Below are 19,879 nucleotides of genomic sequence, written 5' to 3'. Positions count from 1 at the left end.
CTTTGGCTGGAGACAGGGCTTCTTCCTCCGCAGCAGAGTATGGCCCAATCTGACCCAGCTGGGCTCCTACCACGGCCACGCTCTTCAGCCCACACCCACTCTCCCCAACCCGACTTAAATCCATTCTGCAGAGAACTCAGCGGTCCCACCCCAGCTCGACCAGCCTCGGGCAGAGATGACCCAGCCCAGGCTAGGATCCACATCTTCCAGGAGGAGCCAGCGTAGAGTGAAATGGGCCGAGGCCAAGGTCACAAAGGAAGGCAGAGGTAGGACGGTAATGAAGGGTTTGGTAGGGGGTCCTTCGGCCCTGGCTCCCTCCCCCGGCGGTCCTCACCGGGCGCGGCAGGGGCACTCACCGTCGGGACCACTTGGCCGACGGCCTCCCGAAGGGCCGCTTCCACAGCACACCATAGAGCTGCACTTTGGTGCTGATGTCCAGCGCGTCCGAGTCAGCCTGCTCCAGAGACGGCGAGGGCGACACCGAGTTGGATTTGGACGTGAACATCCTGCTTCAGCGGGGCTGCCCCAGCCGGGCCCACCCGCTCCCCGGGGCCGGCACGGATGCGGGGCTCCGGGCGAGGGCGGGCGCGGCGGGAGGCTGCGGAGCGTCGGCGTCGGCAGGCGCCTCCGGGCGCCGTCGGGGCGCGTCGCAGCCGGCGGAGACGCGAGGCGGCTCCAACCGAGAGCTGCTGCGTTAAAGCGCGCGGAGCCCGGAGCGCCGCGGCAACTGGCGAGGGGCACGCAGCCTGCGGCTAGGGCTCGGGGCTGCGCCGGGCCAGGCGGGAACTCGGCGGGGAGGGAGGCTCAGCCTCCAGCCAGCAGCATCGCCCACCCCCCTCCCTGAGACAGCCCCAATTCTGGTGGCCCCGATTGGCTGGGCGGGGCAGGTGAGCTAGCTGGAGGCCGGCCGCGAGCGCCAATCAGTGCGGGCGCCGGCGGTAAGGCCGGGCTCCGTGCGTCCGGAAGGTCCCGGCGGGTCGCGCGGCCCCGAGACTAGGCCCCAGCACTTCCCCACCCCCACCCCGCGTACCCATTTCTCCCCCGGGTTTCCTCTCGGTTGCAGCGCCCACATCGAAACCGGGAACACGTCTGCTTTGTGACGGGCTTGGAGTCACTGCTGCAGATCCCTACTCGCTCTGGGTGGGGGAGAGCAGATGACCGGGCTTGGAATCCCACCTCAGTCCTTACATGACTCCGTGAAGCTGCGGTGAGCCTCAGTTTTCTCTCCTGTAGAGCGGAGACGCCTGTACCTTCTCAGGCAGGGCGGGGACCAGGTAAGACTTCAGCCAGTGCCCGAGCGCCCGCCCCGAGAGGAGGCTCCATCGGGGCTGTCAGCCCCTCCCCGCCTGCTCTGCTGGGTCTCACTTTGTACCACCGCTGCCGCGCCCGGATCGGATTTCTTTTCCCAGAACTTGGCTGCCTGCGTCGGCATTTGGCACTCAGTGCCGATCCCGAACGGTCAGTGCAGCTACTGTCCGTGATTTATCTGCACGCCTGGCCCGTGCTCCCTGGGGCCTGGCGCTCCATCCACTTCCGCTCCTCTCGGCGCCTCTAGATGACCGTCTCACTTTCCGGCGGGTGCAGACGTCTGTCCTGCCTCTGGGGACCGCCAGCGGAGTGGCTCTGTTAGCATCGCTGCGTGCAGGCACCACTCCAAAGGCAGGGAAGTGAGTCTGCTCGGAGAGGCAGCCGGCTGGACCACGCGGCAGTCATCCTACTCTTGGCCGCGGAGTTGCAGGCCATCTCTGGACAGTCAGGATTCTTCCGCGCACTTGGGAAAACCACTTACCCCCTCAGGGGCTCTGATGCCTCAGCTGTAAGATAAAGACGTCAGATTGGAGCAGAAGTTTGCAAATAGGTAGCCTGAGTGCCAAATCACTTTATAGATAGACGTTATTAATTTGCCCAAGCAAAAGTAAAAACTTGAGGTATAATTAAAATATGACAAAACGCACAGATCTCAGGTATTTATTTGATGAAGTTAATTTGATGAATGTATACACCAAGCCACCAGCACCCAAAGCAAGATGCAGAACATTTCCATCGCCCCAGAAAGTTCCCTTATGCTCCTGCTGGCCAACTTCCCATCCTCACTCCGACCCAGGCAAACCACTTTCAGACTCTTATCAACATTGGCACGCCTTTTTAAAAGTTTAAAATTTTAATGTCTAAAATGGCATTCTCTACAGAGCGACCATCCCCTGGAGTCCTTTGCTAAGCCTGCTTCACTCATTATTACCTGCCTGGCTTCTCGTTTCAGGCATTTGAATTTGTGATCCTCACTAGATGCTCCTCCAAGGCCTTCCCAGGCCTAACACCTTATGAGTCTAGTTAAGAAGGGGCTTAATAAAGGGCTTCCGCACCCTGGCACCCTTCCCCTAACCAAGTCTTGGGTTCCCAAGCCCAGGCAACATCCTCTTGTTTCTCACTGTCCAAAGGGGCCCATCTGAATTCCCTTGTGCCCCTCGTGGTTCATGTTTCCCTGCAGAACATCTCAGGCACAGCTCTAACACAGGGTCCAGGGCCTGAGTCCACCAGGTGGGAAGAGACAGGACTAGGAAGATGATGAGAGCCCATGGAGAGCATACAAAGTGGACACTTCACACTTTGGGAGGTTATTTTTGACACGTTTTCATGCTTGGAAAACTTGCCACTTTAGGAGTTTTGTTTTTTTCCAGATGGAAGCTAGAAAACTTGGGTCACAAGCTTGTGGTGTGGAGTTCACTGGTTGGGGCACCAGGACAGGACTAAGTTGCAGGGGACAAACATGAGGAAAGAGAACGCACCGCCACCAGTTTCTCAAGGGTAAGTACCGGAGGCATCTGACTTGCTTTGGGGGTCAGCTGTGGCGGTAAGGTTGCGTGCCCAACGCAGCCAGCAGCATTTGACTGGCCACACGGACAGTCACAGGCAGGTGGGCTCCTGGCAGCACACACATGGCAGCATCAACAGCCTCCCCGTCAGGCTGCTTCTGCCGCATGGTTCTGGATAGCATTCCTGGAAGCTTCACCCCAGGTCAGCCCCTGGTTCCTTAGCCCTGCCAATGTCCTTTTAATAAATTAATTCCTCTTCTGCTTAATCAGGTCAGTACCAGTTTTAGCTGCTTGTGATGAAGGACTGGGGATGAGCCATAGGTGGGAGAAAGGCAGGATGCCTGGAATCATTTTTAAGGGAGTCCTTCCCAAGGAGAAGGGCTGCGTGAGCCCAGATGGTTCCTGGGAAAGAACCATCTTCATTCTGTTTCTTCTGTGGAAGAAATAGAGCACAAGTTCCTTCAGCAGCAAAGAGAAAGCAATCTTTGCCCATTCCCTCTGCAGACAGGACATCTGAAGAGACCTTAGCTACTGGTAGTTAAGGAGAGGTGGAAACACTGCCCTGAGACAAACAGCATGAGTTTGATGGTCCACTAGGTACTTGAGTGTCTTCTGCTTCCCTCAACTAACCAGTCCAGATCATGCTAAGTCAGCCTTGGGAGACGCCGTTTCTGCTTCCACTCTCTGCTCCAGCTGGTGGCAGTGCTGGATGCCTGGCAGATGCTTCTGCATGAGACAAAACAAGCTGGGTGCCAATCCACTGCCCCAGCCCAAGTGTGGGCCAGGGCTGCCCAGTCTTATCGGGAAGCAAGTTGGGGTGGAAACTCAGGGACCTAGTGCTCTACAGGCTCAAATACAGAGATGATGTTCTGAATATATGATTTACATCTTATCTATTTCATTTCATTTTTGAAACAGCCCCGATGAGGTGTGTGTTACTTTTAGTTTTCCTGATGAAAAAAATGAAGTTCAAAAAAGTTGTCTAGGGCTTCCCTGGTGGCGCAATGGTTGGGAGTCCGCCTGCCAATGCAGGGGACGCGGGTTCGTGGCCCGGTCTGGGAAGATCCCACATGCCGCGGAGCGGCTGGGCCCGTGAGCCATGGCTGCTGAGCCTGCGCGTCCGGAGCCTGTGCTCCGCAACGGGAGAGGTCACAACAGTGAGAGGTCCGCGTACCGCAAAAAAATAAATTAAATAAATAAATAAATAAGTTATCTCCCTAAGGTCACCCAGCGAGTCATTTCCTGGAACATGACAGACCCTCAGATACGTGTTGAATGAGGGAAAGGCAGGATGCAGATACTTGATTTGGTCTGAATCCTAAGCCCATACCTGTCACACCGCAGCACACTGCCGAGTGAGGTGCAGTCTGGGAAAGTGCTGGACCTTTCTTTCAGTCTCTCCCCTTTTTTCTAGTAATTTCTCTCAATTGCCAACTCACCTAAGCCTCCGAGTTCCCGCAGAATTGAAAACTCCTTACACTGTAAAATTCCAGCCTCTCAGCTGTGTTCAGGGATAGACTCCTAATAATGAACACACATTTTCTGATAGTTTTTATTTTCTCGCCAGCTTTCCTGAGATATGATTGACAAATAAAACTTTTATATATTTAGTATACAATATGATTTTTTAAAGATGTACAATATGATAGTTTAATATACATATGCATTGGGAAATGCTTACCACAATCAAGTTAGTTAATACATCCATCACCTCACAGAGTTACTGTTTTTGTGTGTGTGTGGTGAGAACATTTAAGATCTACTCTATTGGAAATAGACTCACAGACATAGAGAACAGACTTATCGTTGCCAAGGGGGCAGGGGGATGAGAGACGGATGGAATGGGAGTTTGGGATTAGCAGATTCAAACTATTATATGTAGGTGTGTAAACAACAAGGTCCTACTGTATAGCACAGGGAACTATATTCAATATCCTGTGATAAACCATAATGGAAAAGAATATGCAAAAGAATGTACATATATGTATAACTGAATCACTTTGCTGTACAGCAGAAATTAACACAACATTGTAAATCAACTATACATCAATAAAATAAATTTTTAAAAAAAGATCTACTCTGTTGGCAAATTTCAAGTATACAATACAGTATTATTAAGTGTACATTATATCTCCAGGACTTATTCATCTTATAACTGAAAGTTTTACCCTTTGACCAACATCTCCCCATTTCTCCCACCTTCCAGCCCCTGGCGACCACTGTTCTACTGTCTGGTTCTATGAATTTGACTTTTTTAGATTCCACAGATAAGTGAAATCATACAGTATTTGTCTTTCTGTGTCTGACTTATTTCACTTAGCATAATGTCCTCCAGGTTCATCCACGTTGCTGCAAATGGCAGAATTTCCTTCTTTTTTATGGTAAAATAATATTCCAGTGTGTGTGTGTGTGAAATGTTCTTTCTCCATTCAGCCATCAACAGACACTTTCAGTTGTTTCCATATCTTGGCTATTGTAAATAATGCTGCAATGAACATGGGAATGCAGATAGCTCTTTAATACACTGATTTCATTTCCTTTGGATATATATTCCAGAAGTGGAATTGCTGGATCATATGGTAGTTCTATTTTTAATTGTTTGAGGAACTCCATACTGTATTCCATAGTGACTGTACCAATTTACATTCCCACCAACAGTGTACAAGGGTTCCCTTTTCTCTACATCCTCACAGATACTCATCTCTTGTCTTAATGAGAATAGCCATCCTAACAGGTGTGAAGTGCTATCTCATTGTGGTGTTTTTTTTTTTTTTTTTTTTGCGGTACGCGGGCCTCTCACTGTTGTGGCCTCTCCTGTTGCGGAGCACAGGCTCCGGACGCACAGGCTCAGCGGCCATGGCTCACAGGCCCACCCGCTCCACGGCATGTGGGATCCTCCCGGACCGGGGCACAAACCCACGTCCCCTGCATCGGCAGGTGGACTCTCAACCACTGCGCCACCAGGGAAGCCCTCATTGTGGTTTTGATTTGCATTTCCCTGATGATTAGTGATGCTGAACACCTTTTCATGTACCTGTTGGCCATTTGTATTTCTTCTTTAGAAATATGTCTATTCAGGTTCCTTGCCCATTTTTTTTTTTTTTTTTTGTGGTATGCGGGCCTCTCACTGTTGTGGCCTCTCCTGTTGCAGAGCACAGGCTCCGGACGCGCAGGCTCAGTGGCCATGGCTCACGGGCCCAGCCGCTCCGTGGCATGTGGGATCTTCCCGGACCGAGGCACGAACCCGTGTCCCCTGCATCAGCAGGCGGACTCTCAACCACTGCGCCACCAGGGAAGCCCTTGCCCACTTTTTAATCAGGTTGCTTTTTTGCTATTGAGTTGTATGAGTTCCTTACATATTTTGGATGTTAACCCTTTATCAGATAAATTGTTTGCAAATCATTTCTCCCATTCCATAGTTTTTTTTTTTGGTTTTTTTTTTCCATTTTGTTGATTGTTTTCTTTACTGTGAAAAAGAACATACAAAAAAAAAAAAGAAAAAAAAAAAAAAAAGAACATACATTTTCATAATGTTGCTTTTATCCATGATCTGCAGGCTCATGTGATGGTCACCATTGTTCCATGAAACAGGTATTAGCATGGCTGTTGTATATGGCCAGCCCATGGTACTTAAATGTGTGAGTACTGACAGGGATCCAGCTCTCTGATCTTACACTTCAGCCAGAGCGAGCCAGACACAGAGTCTTACTTAACCCACTCCGGCCAGGGATGGGCAGGAAGACATTCTCAGACAGGGAACAGTGACAAGGGTCTTCCTGGAGTCACATCCTGATTGGGCCTCAAAAGCTCCCAGCAACTTGGACAGAAGTAGCTCTTCCCATAGTGCCATCTCCTCAGCCCTCAGCCCTCTCTGACCCTGACCCCACCCTCAGGCAAGCAAGCCAGGCTGATGCCAAGTGAAGGACCCAGGAACACTTCTACTCCAGGTTCCCTGAGCTGTCCTGGTGCCCGTGTCGGTCTGATGGCTCGGCCCAGCACAAGTACGCCTATAGGGCCAAGAAGCAGAAGAAACAGAAAAGATCTGGGCTCCAGGCCAGGCCTTGCTATAGTATCAAATCTCTTCCATAGAAGCTCTTTTCCTCCTCCAACGCTAATTCCATCATTCAGGCTCCTGTCCGGGATTCCACAGGGTATGGAACCAATTCAGCTGAAACTACACTCTCCTCTGGTTCCTGGGGACCTTTGCCCATCCTTCCATCCTAGCACGTGTCTGTCTGCCTTGTTTGGAGTTTTTTTCTGTGTATGTCCCTTCCAGACTGTGAGCTCCTTGAAGAAAGGGTCCAGGGCGTGTAGTAGGCGCTCAGCAAATGCTTAGTGAACTGATTTGTCTTCACTTGGCCCGTTCAGATGCCAGTTTCTTGTTTCATTTTGCCACCTGAGTGGAGACTGACTTCTCAGGCCCTCAGCTGACCCTCATCTACAAAACAGAATCTGTGGGGTGGCTGAGAATGGCCATGAAACAATCTTTAGATGGCAGGCTTGTCGCCTGCTTTTAGCGTTAAAGTGGGTTTAATTCCAGGTTCTGCCATTAGCTGTGTGAACTGAGAACAATCATTGGACTTCTCTGGGCTTCCCAGCTTGCTTCATGTAGTCAGTCCTCTTCCACTTGTACCCCCTGAAAAGCCTTTTCAAATGACTCCCCACCTACAGCAGGATCCCCGAAGGAATCTCAGCTTGTCACCCTCACTCACATGATCTTCTCAAGACTCAAAGGTGATCATATGAGCCTCCTGTTTAAAACCCTGGAATGGGTCTCCATTCCTTCAACTTCAGCTGCCAGCTCCTGACCTTTGACTAATACCCTCCACAATCTGGTCCCAACTTATTGTCACGGTCACCCCTTGTCACCTTATCCCACATTCTCTGCTCCAGCCACACCGGTTCTAATATTCTGAGGAGCTACCAGGCACTTTCACATCTTCTTTTCACTTGTTCTCTCTAGAGTCTAGAATGTCTTTCTTAACTTCCCCAAATCCTACTTCAAGATTCAGCTCAAATGACTCTTCTTTCGTGAAGCCCTTTCTGATGCCACCCCTTCTGAGGATTGAAACACTTACCTCTTTTTATCGAATTGTATTCCACTTTGACTGCATTTCCTATGACCAAGGGTAGGTCTCAGACGCCTATACTAAGGGGCAGGGCTTGGCTGCCCGCAGGGGAACCCCAGGGGGAAGGGAGGGGGGTAAATGGCACCACGGGTAAGGTCAAAGCCAGCAGCCGAAGGACGAAGGGGATGGGGGATCAAAGGAGCGCACGTGTGGGCCCTGGGCAAATCCCCATTCTAAACGTCTTGAGACCGAGAGGCCATTGCACCAAACTAGACAGCTCTGTTCTCATCAGCAGGGTCAGCCTCTTGCTAGGCTTCTACCCTCTCTGCCAAACACCTGCTCACACTCAAGGTTGCCAATGTGATGTATTTCTGGGGGTGGCCAAGGATCTCCTGCCCTGCCAGCCTTTTCACTGCACTGACGCGGGCTCTTGGTACCCAACAGCATTGCTGAGGACAGCACGCTGCTCAGAAACACTGAAGGTACAAAGGGCTCCCCCTCGTGGGTGATGTGTGGACTCAAATGTAAACATTAATTTGGCTTCTAAGAACAAGTATTGAATATAATATTTTATTAGGGGACGGGGGGTGGTGTTCAATCTGACCAAAAAGCCCATAGCCATTTGTTGTCACAATCTCACACACTCCCAAAACGTCTGAGGGAGAGCCAGGATGCTGGTTCCTCCTCTAGAACAGAGCCAGCAGTTCATGGGACCAGGTGCCAGGGGCTTGGGTGCCAGTGGTAGCTCCATCTTGACTCAGTGAAAAGACCTTGGGCAAGTTACTTTGAAACGTTTGTGACTTCATATATATCATATATGATATTTGATATATGAAGGGCCCCTTCATATACCAAAAGGGGCCCTTCCAACTCTCAGCATCACGTCATCCTTGGACTCTTTCTTCTAGGTCCAATAGCATGTTCTTTTCTGATTTCTCAAAGTACTGAGCAGGGGAAGGGCAGAGACAGAAAAGGAGAAGGTAACACAGGTTCTCCTCACATTCCCAGTCCCACCCCACCGTCAGCGCAGGGGAAGACTCATTTCACACAGGGGCTGGAGCGGGGGAGGAAACAAGAGGTGGAGGGTGGAGGCTCTGGTGAGACAGTGGTAACAAAGGAAGATGGTAGGCAGGACACTTCCCGATCCAGGACAAGTCCCCTTAAGTAAACCAGAGAGTTGGGGAGGGAGAAGCGAAGAGAGAAGGAAGATGGGGCACCCCTCCCAGGCCGGGTCAGGTCCTCTGAATATAACTAACACCAATGTTCAGAAGTGGAAGGAGGGAGTCCTTGGGCCCCAGCCAGGAAGTGGGGAAGGCAAGCAGGGATGAGGGAGGGAAAGTCACCAAGCCCCACCTTGAGGTACCAGCAGAGCCACCAGACTGCAGACTTCTACCTCCACAAGTCATCGTGTTGTGACAGGAGCTGAGGCCAGCCGGACTGCACCCGGGAGTGGCAGTTGAGGCAGGAATTACAAAGACACTGGCTGGGCCCAATTACCTGTAGGATTTCAAATCTGGAAGCTTCGAAGTCACCTAGGGAGCCAGCATGTCTTGCACACCAGCTCTCACCTCCCCTGTCCTCCAGCCATGGCACCTGCTAGGCGGAGTCCATCTTCTTGTGCCACCAGGCCTCTGCCCTCATGGGTCCTCTCTTTCCCACCTTCACTAGCTCATTCTGCTCAGCCTTTGAGTTCAGCGCAGGTGCTATCTCCCTCTGATGTTCTCCCTGAAGCCTACCCTGGGTTCCTTGCCCCCAGGTGTTCTCTGAGCGCCCAGCATTGCCTTGGCTCCCAGCATTGCCAACTGTTTCCTTGTTCGAATGCCTCACTGAAGCATGAGCTCTTTAAGGACTGGAACTGACCCTTATTGCCTTCTGTACACTCAGCTCTGAGGAGTGCCTGGTCCATAGGAAGGGCTGTTAACCCTGCTGAATGAAGAGGTGGGTTAGTGGAGGAGAGGTGGGGGGCTCAGTCTACTTCCTGTTCCACCCACTGGAGAATATGGTATCTATACCCTCCTGCACCTGACAGCCCTTGAAGTATCTGGTGATGGTTATCAAATTCTGTCCCCAAGAGCATTCCAGACATAAGTAAACAATCCAGTCCCTTCTACACCGCCTCCAAGGCCCTGGCTTCCCATCCCCTCTCCACTGGGCTCCCTCCTCTGACGGCTCTAGAATTTGTCAAGATCCCTTTATGAATGAGGCAACCAGATTGGGACACATGCTTTCACTCACGTCCTTATCCAAAATTTACAGAAATGGGCAATGGCTATCATTGCAACAGAAATCAGTAGCTAAGCCAGAAAGGAGAACCAGGTTTTCTGATCCCTAAATCAGTCACATAGTACCTTACTAACATTAGTTAGTACTGGATTAGTAACCTGAACCCAGTTAATTGCCCACCTATATGCTCAGTCTCCTGCCCTGACTCCCCGCCCCTTTGCTAACTCCCAAGCAGCCCTGGCTTCAGTGTGAGACAAAGGCGGAGCTACACATAAGGCCAGCAGCTGATTCTGCCATGAATCAGGGCAGAAGCTGGTGGGGGAAAAGGAGAGGAGAGCACAGATCACGAAAAAAGTGCCCCCTCAGGGCAGACCAATTCATTTAACAACATATTTTTTGAGAACCTAGCTCCCTGGAGCTTATATTTCAGCAGGGAAGAGGGACAAAACAAAGACATATATTATAAAGCAGATTAAAAGGTGATCAGTGCTACAGAAAAAGAAATAGGGTATGGGCTTTCCTGGTGGTGCAGTGGTTGAGAGTCCGCCTGCCGATGCAGGGGAAGCGGGTTCATGCCCCGGCGGCTGGGCCCATAAGCCATGGCCGCTGAGCCTGCGCGTCCGGAGCCTGCGGGAGAGGCTGAAACAGTGAGAGGCCTGTGTAGCGCAAAAAAAAAAAAAAAAGAAAGAAATAGCAGGGTAAAGAACACTGGGGCGGGGGTGAGCAGATTACAGTTTTAAATACAGTGGTCACAGGAGGCCTAATTGAAGGAGACTCTGGACCAAGACCTGGAGGAGGTGAGGGAGCTGGAGGAGGGGTGTTCTCGACACGGGGCAACCAGAGTGGGATACAAAGCAGGCTCATTTCCTAAAAACTACACTGCAGGATGCAGCTCTAGCTTGTAAGAATTAGAAATTAAACAGAATAAGGATTGCTGGCTATTTTGGCTAAAACTGTATATAGACACATGTGTAAATATGTATATGTATACACATACATCTATGTACATTTGGATCTCAGGGCAGTAGGATGAAAGGGCTGTTACTTAGTAATGCTGGCTTCTGAAGATTTCACAACCACCGCTTAAGGCAAAAGAGGGATGAGGCACTTCAGCTGAAAGCTTCCATCAGAGATGGCAGGAATCATAAATACCATGTCCTTTTGGCCTATTTTCTTATTTATGAGGAAAGGTTTTCAGGCAACATGTAACACTCTGGGCACAATCTTTGTAACCAGCTGTAGCACACGTGATACATATAGAAAGTCAGCACAAAGTAGACCAGTGATAATGAAATCTAATGAATAAACATAAGCTATACATTTAAATGATACATTGCTATACAGAGCGTTTATCGGTATATCAGTTAAAAAATGAGATCTAGTACTAAAGTCTACAGAGGGAGAAAACACTTATAAAATTCACAAATTGCACTTCTATTGAAATCTCTATTTCCAGAGTCAGTTGTTCATAGCGTCTACACACTCATATTAGTAACTGTGCCCTTTGAAATGCACCCACTGTGACTGGGATCTATTGGCCTGCTTCTCTTTTCTGGGATTAAATGGCTACCTTCGTAAATAATATTTGCTAACAACAATGGCCATGGAAAAAAACTGTCAATAAATTGCTATCTCTTGGGGCAGATGGTGTATTGAGTGCTTAATCTCCCCTCCTCCTTTCCTTCCCTCCTTCCCTAAAGGATGTACATATAGACACATCTTTCCACTGTCCCTCAAAACTTTTCATTACCTTTTCTGATGTTCGAATGTGGGTCCAGTCTGGTCATCAAACAGAAAAAGAAAACTGCCGAGAGGATAAGTAATGAACCACTCACATAAGGTATGCACTAATAAAAATTTAATATCATAAAATAAACCAGAAAACAGCAAAAACATTTTTTTAAACCATTCACAATTAAAGTGGAAAGAGACAAAATTATAAGGCAGCCATCCATGGAATGATTTCATGTTTACAAAGGATCCAGAAAAGGGGACATTTAAAATCACTGTTCAGGCTACTGAACCAGGGGAACTGCAGTGTTGTCCCACGAGACTTCCAACTTGGTAGAAGATGCTATGAGAAAACAGATCAAAGCCAACCTCCGTGTGTTAGGCTGGGCATATCTAGAAAATTCCTAATGGTTGTCTAGCCCTTTTATGCAAGTCATACATTTCCCTCAGGTCTCCTCAGGTGAATCTAGATGTCTCAGGTACAAAGGGGCTACATCAATGGTTTTAATTTCATAGCATCTCCAACAGTGCTCTTGGGGTTATGTGGACCATTGTGTATTGAGCAGAAGTTTTGTAATGTAAGGAAGGTACCCCTGTGGAATGCCTATAGAGAGTTCTCGCCTTGCCCTACAGCAGTTTTGGATGAAGCCGGTCATTATTCTCAGTCTCCCAAGGGGGCCCCACAGACAGGACCGTTCTTTGGGGGCTTGTGCTGTTGACATACATACAGTTCCCACGTTCAGTACCTAGCTACCATGTGTCTGAGAGGCTGGCATGTCCTCCGAGTTCTAATCCTTGAAAAAGAGAAAAACCAGGCAATGACACTTAGAAATAGGCCGGTAAAAAACGCAATTACATTTTCTCCTTTCTACAAAGAACTGACCACTCAAAACAGCCATCTCTCTCATTTTTCTAATGATTCAAAATACAGGAACAGACTTGGCTGTCTTGAATAGGGAAATAAAAAGGTGATGAGGGGAAGAGAGAACAACATAGCCTCTGTAGGTGGTACTGTTTCCAACTCTCTACACTCCAGTGCAGAACCTTTGCCTAAAAAATGAAATCTGGCAATAGCATGCACAGGAAAGCCATCAGACCTGGAACATCGCTACTTTGGGGATATGGGAACTGACAAGCAATTCACTGGCGAACAAGTGATGGGAATGCATCAGTAGTGTTTTTCAACTTAATCTGCCATTTAAGAGAGCACTTGAGATCTGAAGAAAGTCTATCCCTACCGAGGAAAGGGAGTCAAATTGCAATTCAGATTAACTTTGGTTATGAGGAAGTAAGGGCCATGCTTTTCATCATCAATTGCATCTCTCTGGTAGCCAATAATTCCATCTGTAATCACGGCAGCAACTTAAGTATTGCCAAGGTTTTCAAATGTGTGAGAGCATTAAGGCATCCACATCGAAGGAGGCAGTTTTAAACAAGAGGAAAATGGAACTGAAATGTGCCAATAAGTGACCATCAGTGTGACCTCTCCTGGGACACTGCCCACCATGAGCAAGTTCTTCCCCCCGTGAAGGAGGCCTCTGCCACGCTGCTCGGTTCCTTGCTGCCTTGAGATGCATTGAGCCCTGTAAGATTAGTATGGCTATTTCTGCCTGCTGACCAGGACGGAAGTAAGTGGTTCCGAGGCAGCAGCTTTAAAATCTGGGAAAGCCCATAGCTCTTGAGAGCTGATAGGCCGTGAAAGGTTTGCTTGTTAACGTGAGGTCCAGAGGGGAAGGCAAATTTGGAAGTTAGATGGTCTGATCCTTGCCAGAGTTCAAGGCCCTACCCAGCAAGATATTGTAGCCAAACTTTTAAGTGTGATGGCAAGGCACTGCTGAAAGAGGCTTTGGCCAGCAGAACAAATTTCTGATCATTGCACACAACAATACGATAGAAAGTGCCGCTACCCAAACCGAACCAGACACTAACATGAGCTATTTACGTAACTAAGTAAACTTCCGGGTAGAGTCAAGGCAACCGTGTTATTCTGAAGGACCAGATGAAACCCTAGGACTCTCCTAAGTCAGAGTTGTTATCAGGAAAGTCACGTAGACTTTCATACTGTACCTTCTGTTGGTTTTAATGTCGTACACAATGGCTGCCAGCCACTATCCAGAACCAGATCCTGTTTATGCTACTTTGGTCTACAGCCAGCAGAGGGCTCTCAAGCTCTTTTTCCCCAGCTGCTGACCCAGTAACAAATCTAGGAAGGAAATAAAGATATCCTGGGCATGCTGGCTTATGTGTCCTATAAAATGTTTTACAAACTCCTAAATCCAATGCCCTGACGAAAACAGTCTTGGTTCCCCCTTTCTGTGATGTGGTGTGAAATGGTACAGAAAGTCAAAATAAATTAACAATATATCATATACTTATTTGATAACAAGGTTTACAGGGATTTTGGCAAATATGGAAAAATTATCCTAGTTTGCTTAACACTTTTACTATCTCAATTGTTTAAATTACCAGAATATTAGTGATTGTGTCATCTCACATATGAGGAAGTGATATTTTAAGGGCTTAATAAAGCTGCATTTGACACAAAGGTAACTTCACTGAAAGGAATAAAGAACAGACACGAGACTATCTTCATCATCACAGTTCAAGAAGTGGTTGTCCTGATGAGAGAACTCAACTCACAAATATTAACATCACCACCAGCAGTAAGCAGCAAATTGTAGCGAGGAAGGGCTGGAGGGAAAAGTTAGGAGAAAAGCATGGAAAAGATGAAGAGACAAAAGACATGATTTTAATAAGCTTTAAATCAACAGGCAAACACTTCCCATTTATGATACATCTTGACTTTCTTCACTGCTACAGGTGCTTATGTGACACTGACCTAGCAGTCCCCAAGGGGCACCAAGTATTTTGCCAGAGGGACTGCTGGTCTGCTAAGATAAATACTTAAAGAGACAAAAAAAGGACAACATAGGTTTTGGTAATCTTACTTTTAAAAAGGTTATTACAAAGATGTCAGTAACTATCCGAATTCACTTATAATTGAATCCCCTTTAATTTCCAAAGATACTTTGGGACCTGACTGTTCCTGAAGGAAAGCCTATGCCTAAGGAAAGCCCACCTACTAGAACCTGGCTCCTCTATAAAGAATGTGCTGTACAGGCAGCTACTCTACACAAAGGAGAACTTGAAAAGAAATGCTTTATAAAACACTAGTTACCTCTTTAAAAGCTAGTCCACCTCTGTTGCTCCATTTGATGGAATGGCAGGCTCTCTTTAAAGAGACAAGTGCAGAAGGAGGTGTTTAAAAGACTCTCCAGACATACCCTCTTCAGTGGATCTCTCTCTCAAGTAAAAAGTCAGCTTTCAATGTGTCTTGCCGTCCTTTTCCTGACTCTAGCCCCAAATGAACTACTTATCTTTAGCATCTAAGACAGTGGGCATTATGACCTTCATTCAAGGCATAGATGTGGCATAGATGCTAAAGCACCAGACTTACACGGCGAGAACCATGTTAAAAATCAATGGATTAAAGTGGCAGAGCCTCGAAACTAAGAAAGAGATTTAGCTTAATTACAGAACACTGTACTTTCATAATTATTTCATTATGAGTATGAAGGTCTCCACTTTTCCTTAAAACTAAATTCCATCTTCCCTGAGAATAGGGTTAAGGGAAACAACAAAACTCAAAATGCCAAGGGCCCTTGAAAAGACAACACATGGAATGTCTGTATCCTTCGCAGTGTGTTGTTTCTACTCGAAAAGCTTTCCATTACTCCAGGTTTTCATCTCACCTCCCTCCAGAATCTTTAGGGTTACGGGTGGAGATGGGCAAGGCGAGACAAGAGACTGAGGAAGTGAGCAGCTGTCACGTGCTGGCTGTTCTCACTGGATGGAAAACGGCCATGGCCTGAGGCTGGACCCTCAACAGTCAGTGCTGGTGTCCTACTGACAGAGCGAGCGGGATGAGGCAGCCCAGAACCAGGGCTGCTACCTCCAGGCGGCTGAGGCCTCTCCCTCCAGCGGGGTCGGGTTTGTGGCTGTGCCCCATTCCGCCTACCTCAGGGAGGACATGCACCGTGGCAACATAAAGAAATGTCCCAGCAGAGAAAAGCATGGCCACTCCAGTGGCATTGACCTCTGAAAGGGCTTCTTTACTGCTCTGTGAAGTAAGATAGAGAAGAAAAATTAAGTCAAGTAAAATCCAGAGGCAGGAAGAAGTCCCAATAAAAAAATACCCAATATTCATAACTCGTGTTATCTGGGGCACCGGGGACATCCTGAGATCAGAACGATCTTGTTATTTATGGGAAGCTTCCAAACAAGGGTTTAAGACTATTGGTGATGTACACAATTACTTTTTCAAACAAACTTCAAGTCTGGTTGAACAGGTTTGGCCTATATTATTAAGATGGAATCAACAGCATTAATGCAGATATCAAAGTTCATACATTCATTCATTTATTCTACTAATATTAACAAATATGCCATATGCACCAGGCTCTAGGCCAGTGCCTGAGATACAGTGGGAATCGAGACACAGTACTTGCCCTCACAGAGCCTAGAAATATCTCGTAAGCTAATCTTTATACAATTCATTTCAATTTTTTTTTTTTTTTTTTTTTGCTGTACGCAGCCCTCTCACTGTTGTGGCCTCTCCCGTTGCGGAGCACAGGCTCCGGACGCGCAGGCTCAGCGGCCATGGCTCACGGGCCCAGCCGCTCCACAGCATGTGGGATCTTCCCGGACCGGGGCACGAAACCGCGTCCCCTGCATCGGCAGGCGGACTCTCAACCACTGTGCCACCAGGGAAGCCCTCATTTCAATTTTTTAAATGAAAAAAGTGGACCTACTAAGACAATTAATTGAAAATTTAAGAACATGCCATAAATGTAATATGTAACTCCATGCCTCCAAAATTATCATACCTTCCTCTCAAAAGTTCTAAAAACTTATATTGATCAATGCAGTAATAAATAGGGTAATATTTATTTATTTAGGCTGCACTGGGTCTTAGTTGCAGCATGTGAGATCTTTTAGTCACGGCATGCATGCAGGATCTAGTCCCCCGACCAGGGATCGACCCCAGACCCCCTGCCTTGCCAACGTGGAGTCTTACTCACTGGACCACCAGGGAAGTCCCAATAGGGTAATATTTAAAAGGGAACTATGTATTGCTCAGTGACTAAAAGACGATAAAGCTCACAATCAGGTGTTAGCAATCCAGATCAACTAACCCTTGATTAACAGGAACTTAACCATTCTTTAACCATCTCATTTCTCATATATTCCTTTCAATACCAATTTTACTATATCAAATACGAATTGAATGACGCTCAGAAGAATCAGTGACCTTCAGAGACAGTGGGGGAAAGTGGTTTCCAGGAACTAGCCCTGAGTTGGTTTGGTTCTAAGATTTTCCTCCTGTTGCCTGCCAATTGATATTTAAGTAAAATGGGTAAGGCTGCTGCTAAGAACTGCGGCCCTAGTGGACAAAATTATAAAGCGTGGAAAGGTCCAACTGGAGCAACAGAGCAGAATGCCCGGGCTCTGAGGTGACAAGCGACACATGCCACTTCAGGTCTGGAGCTACACTGAGTGCAATGACGAAGCCCTGGGTACTTAACATGCAGTGATATGGGAGCTGGGAGTAGAAGAATCTGAGTCTCAGCTGAATACAGAGATCTCTGCTCATCGCTTACTGCTCTCAAAGCTGCTGCAACCTTGTCCCTCCCTCACTCTTCCTGTGCCTACTGAAACATTAAATACATTCTGTTGTGACTTATTATGTATCTGTCAAATAAAATTAGCATGTCTGATAAGGTTTAAGTTGTATTATTTTAAAGATCATATATTTGTGCAAGTATTTTTGGAACTGATGGGGAAGAAGTTTTCAAATTAAATGAATAAGAAAATGCTCCAAATTTATGAAGAGGATTGACTTGGAATTAAGATGTACACTTTGTACAGGTTTTTAATTCGAATTTTATCTTTAGTTTGGGGGGTAATTTAACTGAAAAATTCAATATAAGAGACTACACCTTCTAGTAGATCACAAAGAATTAGATACTTGTCTAGATAAGCTAGGAATGAGTCAGACTTACCTTACTTAGTCCTAAGTATGTCACCATGGACATAACTGGTGCTGCCAGTGCAAAGACCAGTAAGTGCTTTCTGATTCGATTCCGCTCGAGGCCTGCATGCATTAAGAAGGAAACCAGCCCAAACGCAGCTGGTGCCTGGAAAAGAAAAACTATCCCTTGTTACTCTGGAAGTTTGGATTGCTTCTACATTATGAAGTACATATCATTTGACTGAATTCTCATACAAGAAAACCAGGCATACTAGTAAGTCTGGGCTTTGACTTTTATGAATTAATGTTCTAAGCTAGAAAATATCCCATTTGTGTGTGTGTGTGCATGTATGTGTGTCTGTGTAATAGTTAAGAAAAGAGTATAAAGAAAGGAAGAATATTTATGAACAAAAATTACTATGAAATGTAGAAATCTGTAGAGGACTTAACAGTTTGTGTATATGACCATAAAAAAATAAAACCCCTTCAAGTATAAGGTTAAGAAAATGGTAGCAGAAGACCCAGCTATGAACAGATTTATTCAATTCTCTAAAATGAACCGCAATTACGAAAATAACTAAAAAAACTTTCCATTCCAGAAAAACATAATGACCAAAGAGAATTTTTAATTATAAATGTAGTCAATACCAAATCTTACACCAAAATTCTGCTTACCTTATGTAGCATTATTGCCACAAACACAATTAACTGGACACTAGTTTGTGAAGTAGAAGCTGCTGCTCCCAAAGCAACACCGTCAGCTGAATTTGGAAAAAGTGAAACATAAAACACTATAACTATAAATAACAACTATAATAGTTGGTGAGTGACTGTGTGGGCTTTAGAGTCAGATAGAGCTGGACTGGACTCTGGGACGGTTACTTAACCTTTCTGAACCTTAGCCTTCTCATTTCTACAATGGGTTCAATAAAGTATGTATTCCTAGGGTTTTCATGAGGTAACATATGTGAAGAGCTTAGCACAGGTGCTATTCAATATTCAATTTGTCAGTTATTGTTGCTGTTGTTGGAAAAGTATGATGCTCAAAAATCTACTGATTAATCAATCAAACTGTAATAACAAAATATCAAAGAATTCCAAAGGAAGCATCTCTGCATCTTGCAGATGAAAAACCAAAATAAAGACACTGCGACTTGGCATAGATGATTTACACGTAATGAGTAAACAGTGGTTGAAATGGATGAATTTTTTTGTTAGAAAAGCATGTTTTACTAGAAAGTCCAGATAACAGTGTGTCACTTTTCACATGCTTTTGTCATTTACAGAGCCCTACTACTCGGACTAGTTTTGGTTATGATTCTAAGGCATGCCCTGTCAGCAATGCTGAGACTTCGACACTCTACAGCCTACCTCTGCCTCACCTGGCACTTGGGCAGATACCCAGCACCAGGGCTACTGAGTACAAAAGTGAGCAGGCTCTTATGCAGATGAGATCCTACAGTAGAGGTCAGCAAACTTTTTGTCAAAGGGATAGATAGGAAGAATTTTAGCCTTCGTGAGTCATTTGGTCTCTTGCAACTACTCAACTCTACCATTGTGTGAAAGCAGCCACAGATAGTACGTAAACAAGTGGCCATGGCTGTGTTCCAATACAACTTTACTATGGACACTGAAATTTGAATTTCATGTATTTTTCATGTACCACAAATTATTTTCATCCATTAAGAAATACAGAACCATTCTTATTGCAACCCCAACACTGAGTACTCCAGGGCTCATGCTTCTGTTGGAGGCCTTCATTAAGCAACCCTTTCCCCAAAAGGCCAGCCCTAGAGTATTTCATGTGGATGGTCCCTGTGTGACAGAAAAGAAAGGGGTTCCACTGCAATGTGACCCTACCTGCAGCATGGACGACCAGACCCAGCGTGGTGGTGATTTTGGAATTGCTAGGCCTTGCTGTTTCTGGATCTGAAGTAAAAATACGCAAGTCAGCCATGAAGCAACGTGAAACAGAAACTATTAGAACATTCACCTGCGGGTGGAAGAAGTCT

The 19,879-nt window shown here is 46.7% G+C and overlaps 2 protein-coding genes and 1 long non-coding RNA gene across 6 annotated transcripts in view; 1 reads left to right on the top strand and 2 right to left on the bottom strand.

Moving 5' to 3' along the window:
• Window positions 1–935, bottom strand: part of PLEKHD1 (pleckstrin homology and coiled-coil domain containing D1) — a 29,806-nt gene extending 28,871 nt beyond the window's left edge. Inside the window, exon 1 of the mRNA XM_027111616.1 lies at window positions 357–935. Coding sequence (XP_026967417.1) covers window positions 357–505 — 149 coding nt within the window. The 5' untranslated portion in view covers window positions 506–935. The remainder of the gene's footprint in view (window positions 1–356) is intronic.
• A 75-nt stretch (window positions 936–1,010) lies between these two features.
• On the top strand, window positions 1,011–3,860 carry LOC113623049 (uncharacterized). The gene is made up of 3 exons (XR_003433747.1): window positions 1,011–1,274; window positions 2,679–2,805; window positions 3,732–3,860. It is a non-coding gene; the product is annotated as an uncharacterized LOC113623049 (long non-coding RNA).
• An 8,085-nt stretch (window positions 3,861–11,945) lies between these two features.
• SLC39A9 (solute carrier family 39 member 9) overlaps window positions 11,946–19,879 on the bottom strand; it is a 48,991-nt gene continuing 41,057 nt past the window's right edge. For all 4 annotated transcript variants that reach the window (XM_027111612.1, XM_027111611.1, XM_027111613.1 and 1 more), the window contains 4 exons: window positions 19,728–19,796; window positions 18,543–18,628; window positions 17,899–18,033; window positions 11,946–15,956 (listed from right to left, as the gene is read on the bottom strand). In XM_027111612.1, the coding sequence (XP_026967413.1) occupies window positions 15,726–15,956; window positions 17,899–18,033; window positions 18,543–18,628; window positions 19,728–19,796 (521 nt within the window). In that variant the 3' untranslated portion in view covers window positions 11,946–15,725. The remainder of the gene's footprint in view (window positions 15,957–17,898; window positions 18,034–18,542; window positions 18,629–19,727; window positions 19,797–19,879) is intronic.

Source organism: Aethalodelphis obliquidens, unplaced genomic scaffold, assembly GCF_003676395.1.
Source record: "Aethalodelphis obliquidens isolate GAN/ISIS:26980383/991018 unplaced genomic scaffold, ASM367639v1 scaffold10, whole genome shotgun sequence".
Classification (NCBI taxonomy): Eukaryota; Metazoa; Chordata; class Mammalia; order Artiodactyla; family Delphinidae; genus Aethalodelphis; species Aethalodelphis obliquidens.
This window is presented reverse-complemented; position numbering and strand designations above follow the sequence as displayed.